Source organism: Phyllobates terribilis, unplaced genomic scaffold, assembly GCF_046119375.1.
Source record: "Phyllobates terribilis strain yellow unplaced genomic scaffold, ASM4611937v1 Scaffold_3__8_contigs__length_932513732, whole genome shotgun sequence".
In the NCBI taxonomy this organism is placed as follows: Eukaryota; Metazoa; Chordata; class Amphibia; order Anura; family Dendrobatidae; genus Phyllobates; species Phyllobates terribilis.
Window position 1 is genome coordinate 284,878,514 of NW_027362763.1, and position 11,126 is coordinate 284,889,639.

The window sequence follows — 11,126 nt, forward strand, 5'->3', positions numbered from 1 at the left end:
AATTTCCCAGAGGAGCATAAATGGCTTATAAGTCTCCTCACTCTGCCAGGCTTGACTTGTCATTCTCCACAAGGGGAAACGTTACCCCTTAGATCCCAGTCATAAGCCTCTCACCTAGCCAAATCAGATCTCATATTTTGCACTGATGAGGGGCAAACACTGTCTGCAAATTGAGATTCTGGTTTGGGTTTTATCTTAAGTCATTTGACAAGGCTCGTTAAAGAGTCGATATTGACTTTTAGGATCGCTGCTACCATTAGGTTTTCCTAGCGTTTTAGTCCTCTTCCTTTCTGAAGAGACAATTTGCATATTTAATTTCCCAGAAGAGCATGCATTTCCTCACTCTGACATGCCAGGCTTGGCTTGTCACGCTCCACAAAGAGAAACGTTACCCCTTAGATCCCATATATTGCACAAAAATTGGTTAAAGTGTAATCCTGGACTAAAGCAGAAAATGCCTTTATTTTTGTTTTGATTGTTTGGTTTGGTTTTGTTTTGGTTTCCTTCCTTCGGTACATCACAGCATTAGGGCATTACATAACCGTATCATGTAAGGACATGATGATAACACTGGTCATCCACAACAACTGGCCAGACACTGCCTTGTTGGTTTTATACTTTAGAGATAGTGGAGCTGTGAAAAGCTGCTGAGCTCCCCCATCCCTGAATCTGAACAGTCGCATGGAGATACGCCTGTCGCTTCTTCCTTATTTCTCCCCCCTGTTAGATGTTCGCTCTTTAATGTTCATGTACATTGCTGCACATTGATTGCAAACCTTCATTCTTGTAACCAATCTGTATTGTTTCCAGAGAACAAGGATCTTTACGTTGATAAAGCCGTGCATAAGTCATATCTGGAGATTAATGAAGAAGGATCTGAAGGCGCTGCCGCCTCTGGTACAGAACAACCTATTGGTTATAACATTATGGAATGAAAGCTTAAATAGTTCATTCTCCTCTTGGTTTTATTGTACCGCGCTGCGCTGTTTAAAATTTCATGTTCCATCTGAAGGCGATAGGATTAAATCAATGGAGAATGTATTATATGATTTTCTTTTAGAATATGTGTTATTTTTAGCTCTGCAATATGAACATAGTGATTTGTTTGCCCACAGCAATTTCTATGATTTCCAGTACCAGCCAAGCAGATTAGCAGAACCTTAAAGGGAATTTGTCCGCTAATCTGATAGCAGCAGAATGTAGAGGCAGAGACCCTGATGCCAGCGACAATTACTGGGTTGCTTGCTGTAGTTTTGATAAAATCACTGTTTTATTAGCAGAACATTGTCATTAAAAGACTAGTAAACCTATCCCTCCATATGCATGAGCTCTGTATAACCCCGCCCTCCACCACTGATTGGCAGCTTTCTGCCTATACACAGTGTACATTGAAAGCTGCCAATCAGTGGTGTGGGTGGAGTTATGCAGAGCTCAGCAGTCAGAGAACTGGTAGATCTGTAGCAAATAACAGTGATTATCAAAACTACAGCAAGCAGCCCGGTAAGTGATATATCGCTGGAATCAGGGTATCTGCCATTACATCATGCTGCTCTCAGATGGGATGGCAATAACCCGGCTACAGACCCCTTTTAAGCTGCTCTGCGTATCCCTGACCTTACCTGGAAGGTGTCAAAAGCAGTTCCGGACAGTATCATCAGGTTACAAGAGAGTGTATGTGTGTCTATTCATTGAAACACTTTTGTTAATTTGATATATCACATGTAGCTAAATATACCTGGTATGTATATTTCATCAGACCGGGCTATACAGTAGTGATGGTCTTATAAAGTGGCCCATATGTAGCACATAGTGGCTATGTGGGATATGTAGCCATCTGCATAGTTCACAAAATATCAAGCAAAGTCCGAGGCTGTCAGCGGTAATCTTGCTTCTGCTGTTCGTCTCCCAGATTTTTATCTCTGAATTACATAGATGACGGCATGTAATCTTTAGCTTCACCTTTCCTAGAAATAAAAACACCATCTAAGATATAAAAAAATAATTTTCTATATAAAGGGAATGTCCAGTCTTCTGCTGACATGTGATTTACCTCTTCACTACTTTTCACCCCTCAGTTATGCCCTAAAATAACTGTCTAGTCCCCTGATTTGGCAGTCACTCTGGGGCCCCTTTGTTAGATAGGTCCCAAATGTAGATTTTTTTTTTTTTATTATTTGTTATCCGAGCCCACGCTAATCCATAGTATGTATCTGCTATGGCAGCCGGACAACAATGGTTGGCATCCTTACTAACCAAGCCCAGGTCTCCTGTGACTTTTCTCCAGCCAACCGCTTACAGATGACGTGACAAACTGTCTGTCCATCTATTCACTAGACTTTGCTGACATGTAAGCATAGTCTAGACAAGTGTTCTCTAACTTCAGTCTTCAAGAGCCCCGCACAGACTATGTTTTCAGGCTTTCCTTAGCCCCTTCACGACATATGACATACATTTACGTCATATGTCGTGTCCCTGATTTTGATGCGGACTCGCAAGCCGAGCCCGCATCTTTCCCGGCAGATGATGGCTAATTTAATAAGTCAACTGTCATGGGTCGAGCTTAGCTCTGCCTGCTGCTGTTAACCTGTTAAATGCCGCTATCTCTGACAGCAGCATTTAACACACCAGCAGGTGGTGTCATTCCACTCACCCATTGACCAGCCCATGACATGATCGCTAGGCGCCGATAGGTTGCCATGACAGCCAGGGGTCTGCTGATGTTTACATTCTCTTCAATCTTCTGATGAAGGTCAGGGATCTGACCGAAATGTTATGCATTCAACTGTGGATTGCACATGTAAATAAAACACGCTAATTTGCAACTTTTTACGAGTGACAAGATCTTCAGTTCTATTATAGGGGGTCTTCTGAAGACCTCCGGGCTTGCCATGACTATTCTCCTGTCAGCACCTGTAGCAGGCGTTCATAAGAGATTGTGATAGTCACTAAACATAGCAGTGCTGATATACTGCTACATACAGTGGGGAAAAAAGTATTTAGTCAGCCACCAATTGTGCAAGTTCCCCCACTTAAAAAGATGAGAGGCCTGTAATTGACATCATAGGTAGACTTCAACTATGAGAGACAAAATGAGAAAACAAATACTGAAAATCACATTGTCTGATTTGGAAAGAATTTTTTTTCAATTTTTGGTGGAAAATAAGTATTTGGTCAATCACAAACAAGCAAGATTTCTGGCTCTCACAGACCTGTAACTTCTTCTTTAAGAGGCTCCTCTGTCCTCCACTCATTACCTGTAGTACTGGCACCTGTTTGAACTTGTTATCAGTATAAGAGACACCTTTCCGCAACCTCAGACAGTCACACTCCAAACTCCACTATGGTGAAGACCAAAGAGCTGTCGAAGGACACCAGAAACAAAATTGTAGGATATATAACAAAGTATTGAGATGAACTTTTGTAATTGACCAAATACTTATTTTCCACCAAAATTTGAAAAAAATTTCTTTCCAAATCAGACAATGTGATTTTCAGGATTTGTTTTCTCATTTTGTCTCTCATAGTTGAGGTCTACCTATGATGTCAATTACAGGCCTCTGTCATCTTTTTAAGTGGGAGAACTTGCACAATTGGTGGCTGACTAAATACTTTTTTTCCCCACAGTATAGTACAAACGATTAGACAGTCACCGCTTCATGTCCTCTAAGGGGAATATTAAATACAGTAACAAGTGAAAAAAAAAAAGTGTTTTTAAAAATTAATAAAAAAACAAGTTCAAATCACCCCCCTTTTTGCCCCATTTAAAATAAAAAATACACATATTTGGTATCTCTTCATTCGTAAAAGTCCGATCTATCAAAATATAAAATAAACTAGCTATTGAACCCGTTCTACGCCCAGGTGACGAGCATTTTTATTGCTATATGGTCTCCCATGCTGGAATGTGCTGCCCCCTCCTGGTATTTGTGCTGCCGCCATCCTGTCCCCACCATCCTATCCTGGTATTCATGGTACCCCTCACCCCCAATCCTGGTATGCATGGTCCCCTCACCCCCCAATCCTGGTATGCATGGTCCCCTCACCCCCCAATCCTTGTATGCATGGTCCCCTCACCCCCCAATCCTGGTATGCATGGTCCCCTCACCCCCCAATCCTGGTATGTGTGATAGCCCTTACCCCCCAATCATTGTATGCATGGTCCCCTCACCCCCCCAATCCTGGTATGTGTGGTACCCCTCACCCCCCAATCCTGGTATGTGTGGTACCCCTCACCCCCCAATCCTGGTATGCGTGGTACCCCTCACCCCCCAATCCTGGTATGCGTGGTCCCCTCACCCCCCAATCCTGGTATGTGTGGCCCCCTCACCCCCCAATCCTGGTATGTGTGGCCCCCTCATCCCTTTCACACTGTACACAAATACAAAAAAATAAACAGTTATACTCACCTTTCTTATCTGTGCTCCAGCGCTGCTGCGTCCTGTTCTGCCAGAGGCCGGGGGAGGAGTGCAGCTCCGGAGCACCGCGCTGTTAGGCGCCATTTTGCTGAAGACACACTGTAAATGTGTCTTCAGTAAAATGGCGCCGGATAGCACTATGCGCATGCGCCGATCCGACGCCTCACTCCTGCCCCGGTCTCCGGCGAAGAGAGGCGCCGCGGCAACGCTCCTCCCGGTCAGGTAAGTATGGCGCCGGAGATCGTGGTATGCCTTCAGTGCCTACGCATACCGCGATCTCCTACGCCATACACTCCTCTTACCTGTAACGGCTGGATGCCTGCTTCTGTCTGGAGCCAGACTGCGTGTCGCGCATGCGCAGTCTATCGAGGCTTCAGACAGAGACATGCATCTCCCGTTATATTATAGATGAATCCGATCGGTACATGGCATAACGAGAAAAATAATCGAGATGCAACAATTACAGGGTTTGTTTTGCCAGTGTAATAAAATGCAATAAGAGGCGATCAAAACATCGTATTTATCCTAAAATGGTATCAATAATAACGTCAGCTCATGGTGCAAGAAAAAAGTCCTCACACAGCCCCAGATCTTGAAAGTTCTAAATGTTTCGGAACTGGCAACAAAAGCAATTTTTTTTTTTTTTTTTTTTACAAATTTCTGAATTTTGTTTCTCTGCTTAAATAAAAAAAAACTATACATGTTTGGTATCTGCGTACCCGTGCTAACCTGGAGAATCATAATGGCAGGTCAGGTTTACCATATAGTGAACTTGATAAATAAACAATTGTGGACTTGCACTTTTTTGCAATTTCAACTCGGATTTTTTTCCTGCTTTCCAGTGCATAATAAAATGAATGGTGTCATTCAGAAGTGTTGTCTGGCAAAAAAGCCCTCATACAGTTATGTGGACAGAAAAATTAAAAACTTATGGCTCTTAGAAGAAGAGGAGAAAAAAACAGTAAACCAACCGGTCATGAAGGGGTTAGTATTGCCCAGGTGATAATTCCATCACCTGAGCAATACTGAGGAAATCCTGAAAACATGATCCCTTGGTGGCTCTTGAGGACCGGAGTTGGGGAACTCGTCTTTACTTGCCCTCCTCTGGTCCAGTGCGGAGTCTCCCCCGCTGCTCCCAGGGACTGTTAATTTTGTCTGCAGCACTGAAGTCACGTTGACGGCACTGCAGCCAGTATCTGAGCTCCGTGGTTCTGTCCGAGTTGATGGCTGAAGTCACTGGACTCACTTATTGTCTGCAGCGCTGCAGACAAAATCAGACAACGCCAGGAGCAGCGGCGGAGACTGAGCTCTCGACCCCATGAGGGTGAGTAAAACACTATTTGTTTTGTTTTTTAAGTCAAACTGTGCCTGCGGACAAGGGGGCAGGGTGGTCTGAAAACACAAAAACCTTTTAAAAGACGTAGTCATTGTTATAAAAGAAGAAAACTTCATAAAATTGATTTTTGATCCCATTTTTTTCTTTTATGTTTGTCAGGAAAAACTATTTTTCTCCTCTATCCCCCATTGGATACACTCATACGCACGCACACTATGGGGAGGTTCAGTGAGTGGGCAGACTGCTTTTGTTTCTCTCCTTACATGGAAATAAAAGATTTAGTTCACATCCAACAATCTTTCTTTGTTCTCCAGTTGTCTTCAAACAGAAAACTTTTTTTTTGCAAAAGTTCGGGACAATATTACAAATAAAAATTTGCCTCTTTCACAGTATTCTAGGAAGATGTGTAGAGTCCCCCATCCCCCTTTGCATAGCACAAAAAATACCTTTTACAATCCCCCCCCCCATACATACATACATACATACATACATACATACATACATACATACATACATACATACATACATACATACATACACACACACACACACACACACACACACACACACACACACACACACACACACACAGTGCGGTAAAGTCCGGCACGATGGCCATTGCTGGTCGGTGCCTCCTCTTTTGTCGCAAATGCTGTCCTCCTGCCCTGCTTCATGTGAATGACGCGTCATACGTAGTGAAGAGCGCAAGTGCTCATTACTTGAGTTTGCCAAGGGTGCTCAGGTATGCACTAAGTATCGCAGGTGCTCGAGTGACCTGTTCGCGTCCCCGCATGTGTTGTGGCTGTTAGAAAGCCACAAAACATGCTAGGATTGCCTGACATACACGTGCAATCCCCTCTTGTTTTGTAGCTGTCTAACAGCCGCAAAACATGTGGGTGCGATGACTCTTAGCATGTCACTCGAGCACCCGCGATACTCTGTGCATACCCGAGCACCCGATGCAAACTTGAGTAATGAGAACTTGCTCTCATCACTAGTGATACGTCATCCACACATAGCCCCCCCAATTGCGCTTCTGCGCTGGCGCACTTCTCTCTACACTGCAGGGGACACAGTAGAGTACTATAATGTGCATTCATCTGCTTTTCTTCTGAGTCACCGGCGCTCTTTGGCTCTCCCGGTGTATGCTCATTACATTGCAAAGAAGAATGGGCAAAATTTTCAGCCTCTAGATGTACAAAGCTGGAAAAGACATACCCCAACAGACGTACAGCAGTAATTTCGGCACAAAGTGGTCCTACAAAGTAGTGACTCGGGGGGCTGATTACAATTGCACGTACAATTTTCAGACTAATATATTTAAAATATTTAAAAAACCATGTATCTTCTCCTTTACACTTCACAAGTACTTCATACTTTATGTTTGTATATCACATAAAATCCCAATAAAATACATTTAAGTTTGTGGGTGTAACGTAAAAAAAAATGTAAAAGGTCACAGGGTATGAATACTTTTTCAAGGCACCATATATTTCATAATACAAAGACTGCCATTTATTTACTGAAACGAGAATATCCTTTTTAGGCCTCTTTTACATGTCTTTATATTTCTGGTACTGGAAAAAACAGTACCGGAAATGTCCGTGTATTTTATACGTGTGGCAACTGTGTGCCACATCATTATCACACGTACTGGCGCCTGAGAAAAGCCAACACAGTTTGCGCTGTTTTCAGGCGCCGGGTGCTGAGTGCAGCTCATATCATTTGTCGCCTGGTCTCCCTGAGATCAGCGCGACCAGGTGACAATGATGGAAGTTGTAGTCAGCACCCACAGTGTACATTGTGTGTAAAATAAAGAGTTAAATAAAAAAAACAGTGTGGGCTTCCTCCAATTTATTCATATCCAGCGGAGGGAAAGCCGCCCGCTGGGGGCTGATATTATTAGCCAGGTAAAGGGGTCATTAGCCCAAAATGTTCCCTAGCTATTAATAACAGTTCACCGCTGTTTCATTAGCCTTTACTTGCTAGTTTACAGGAGAACCCTAGAAAAAAAATTATTTAGGGTCCCACTGTAAATTCCAGCACAGGCTAAACAGACAGCTGTGGGCTGATATTAATAACCTGGGAAGGGGCCATGGATATTGCCCCCCCCCCGAGGCTAATAAGATCAGCCCTCAGTGATCCCAGAAATAGTGCATAAATAAGATGCGCCAATTCTGGCTCTTATCCTTGCTCTTCCCACTTGCCCTGGTGTGGTGGCAAGTGGGGTAATAGGGTTGGGGTTGATGTCAGCTTTGTATTGCCAGCTGACATGATGCGCCATTTCTGGGGCCGTTGAGGGCTGATGTTGTTATCCTTGGAGGGGGCCAGGATCCATGGCCCCTTCCCTGGCTATTAATATCAGCCCACAGCTGTCTGTTTAGCCTTGCTGGTTAGAATTTACAGTAGTACCCTATGTCATTTTTTTTCTGGGATCCCCCTGTAAACATCTGTGTGCTGTTATTAATAGCCAGGGAACATTTTGGGCTAATAATCCCTGGCTAATAATATCAGTCCCCAGTGGGAGGCTTTCCCTCTGCTGGCTATGAAAAATCGGCGTGAGCCCATACTGTTTTTTTATTTAATTCTTGATTTAACACACAATGTACACTGCGGGTGCTGAATGCAACTCCCATCATTGTCGCCTGATCGCAGGGAGAGCAGTTGACAATGATGTGAGCAGCATTCAGCGCCGGGGAACAGCGCAAACTGTGCCACTGATTCCCAGGCACTGTTACGTGTCACACTGACACACGGATGTCATCAGTGTGTACGTGTGTGGGTCGTTTTGCGGCCCATGCTGCGTGCTAAAAACGTTAATGTCAGCATGTTTTGCCCACAAACACACGGTCCGTGAAAACACACTGACATGTGCACAGACCCATTCATTTGAATGGGTCTACATGTGTAAATGTCTCCGGTATGTGTGAAAACTGTCACCACACTTACCGGGGACACTGATATGTGAAGGAGGCCTTAAGGTTCGGCAAAGATTTAAAAATCACTAATGTGAGAACATGAGTTTTTGTCCCAATTGCATTCATTGAAGTAAAAAAAAAAAGGGCCCAAAGGTGGATAACCCCTTCAAGAGCTGCACATATGAGACACAATGCATTGGGACCAATGTGTTAAGTTTCTGTCTCCTGTGATGGCGTTTTTTGTTGTTTCTCTGTAGGAATGATTGCCAATAGTAGGATGGCTGTGCTGTACCCCCAGGTGATATTTGACCACCCCTTCTTCTTCTTGATTAGAAACCGCAGAACTGGTGAGTTATCTTCATGCATTTCTTATAGCTTCTGCCGTGGTGCATGCAGCGCTGTGAACCATGACGCTCTTGCTGCCATCCCTGCTCTTTCATCTGTGGTGGAGGTATCTGTGCTTCAGCTCTCCTCCGATCGCCTCCAGAGCAGTTTTGTCCTGTGTTTGCTTTGTCTGCTTCGCTCCTATCCGTTGAAGTGAACAGACAGGCTTGTTCCAGCGGTTATGTAACCTCCTTTCCGGGAGCTGTTCTGCATGTTTATCGCTGCTTCCCAGCACTCGCTTGATACATTTTGCAAAATGTAACACGGCATGTCCTACAAATCCATTGTAATCTGGTTTTGCTTCTATTTTAGGCTGTGTCTTGTTTCTGGGAAGAGTCATGCACCCAGAGGCACTGAATTCTGGTGGTCATGATTTTGAAGAACTCTAGTCCTGTATATACATACATACATACATACTTATGGAAAATAATATCTAAGCACATTGTTTGCAACATAAATATCATTGATGTTTGTTGTGTAAATGTTTCTCCTCCTTCCAGGGTAACATGTAATAAACGGTAAATTGGATGGACGTAGGGCTTTTATAGATTTTCTAAAAAGAAATGCTGGACACCATCGCAAAAGAAGAAGGCTCCATCCATAAGTGGATGAATCCTGGAAATCTCATTTCTGACTGCACTGTACAATAGGGGTCTGGCTGCTGATAAAGCAATGATTGTTGGAGGATAGAAACCAGTGGCTATCCTCCATGTAGACATATCACCTCCAGTGTTACATTTCTCTCCGTGTTTGTGTTCTTTGTGATCGCCTGCCAAATAAAGTTGTACATGTGAAAATATATTTTTATTTAGAGCATCTGTGTAAAGCTCCTGATTTATTCTGCGCACCCAGACCGGGTGCAAAGTGAGTGCACGGTGTGTTCTGTGTTCTGCTATAAAGTTGATGTTTTGGAAATACAGCCCCGTTTGCAGTTTCCTTATTTATTTTTATGTAAGTGATGTTGGGCCAAATACAGTTTATACTGTCATTTCTCAAATGCTTTATATAATGGAATGAGTTGGGAGATTTTTTTTTTCTTGAGTGACCATATAAAGAATATTTTTTCCCCTTTAATCAAAAATGAGGATGCCCCGCTTCAGAAAATCCCAGTCTCAGGAAAGAGGTTGTTTTACTCACCTTCCTCAGGTCCACCGCTGAGTCTCGGTCTCTGCTTCCGATATCTAAAATTGGCTGCAGCACTGACATTCCGTCGACAGCCTGGCGACCCTTGTACCGCTCTGCCCGTGTAGACTGAACCCCCTCCCTCTCAAAGCCACAGTCCATGGATTGGCTGCAGACGTGACGTCAGTGCTGCAGCCAATGTCAGACTTCGGGAGCAGTGGTGGAGACTCAACGTTGGACCCAGAGAGGGTGAGTAAAGTGTGTTTTTTGTTTTGTTTGCTTGTTTGTTTGTTTTTTATGACCAGCTGCACCTGGGGGGCAGGGGTTTTCTGAAAAGGGACAAACTCTTTAAAACACCACTCCAGCGTTTTGGGGTTTTTTTTCAACGCTGGAGTGGGTATTTAAATGTAACATTTTTTTCCGCCGGTCATATACTCACCCTCTGGTGTCTTCACCATTTTTCGGCACCTCTCCGTTCACGCTGCGCCATCTTGTGACCACAGCTTCTGACTCATAAGTTACGTAACAAGTTCTCAATGCAAATCTATGAGGGCCAGAACGAGGCTCTCATAGACTTGTATTGAAAAGTGACCTCTGGCACACTCCATGAAACACTGGAGCTTTGCGCAGGTCACTTTTCATCAGAGACTGATGGGAGCGATGCTGGAAAAACGATAAAGGCTGCGGCAGGTGAGTATGAGACAGGGGGCAGGAGAATTACATTTAAAGCACCATTCCATGCTGGAATGGTGCTTTAAGAATAAAACCTATTGTAAATGTAAGTTATTGTTCTTTGTATAGTTGACTGATAGTTAAAACACCTGATTTATAGTCGAACAGGCAATCTCTGCATGTGTTACAGCTGTCAAACAGCCGTGACACTTGCAGCTGCTGCGACAGTAAAAAAAAATGCTGAGCACGCCAAATTACTCGGCAAGCACCCGAGTAATG

The 11,126-nt window shown here is 43.8% G+C and overlaps 1 protein-coding gene across 1 annotated transcript in view; it reads left to right on the forward strand.

The window, feature by feature from the left end:
* Positions 1 to 9,972, forward strand: part of SERPINI1 (serpin family I member 1) — a 53,283-nt gene extending 43,311 nt beyond the window's left edge. Inside the window, exons 7-9 of the mRNA XM_073674829.1 lie at positions 811 to 897; positions 8,927 to 9,016; positions 9,366 to 9,972. Of these exons, the coding sequence (XP_073530930.1) occupies positions 811 to 897; positions 8,927 to 9,016; positions 9,366 to 9,442 (254 nt within the window). The 3' untranslated portion in view covers positions 9,443 to 9,972. The remainder of the gene's footprint in view (positions 1 to 810; positions 898 to 8,926; positions 9,017 to 9,365) is intronic.
* The last annotated feature ends 1,154 nt before the right edge of the window (positions 9,973 to 11,126 follow it).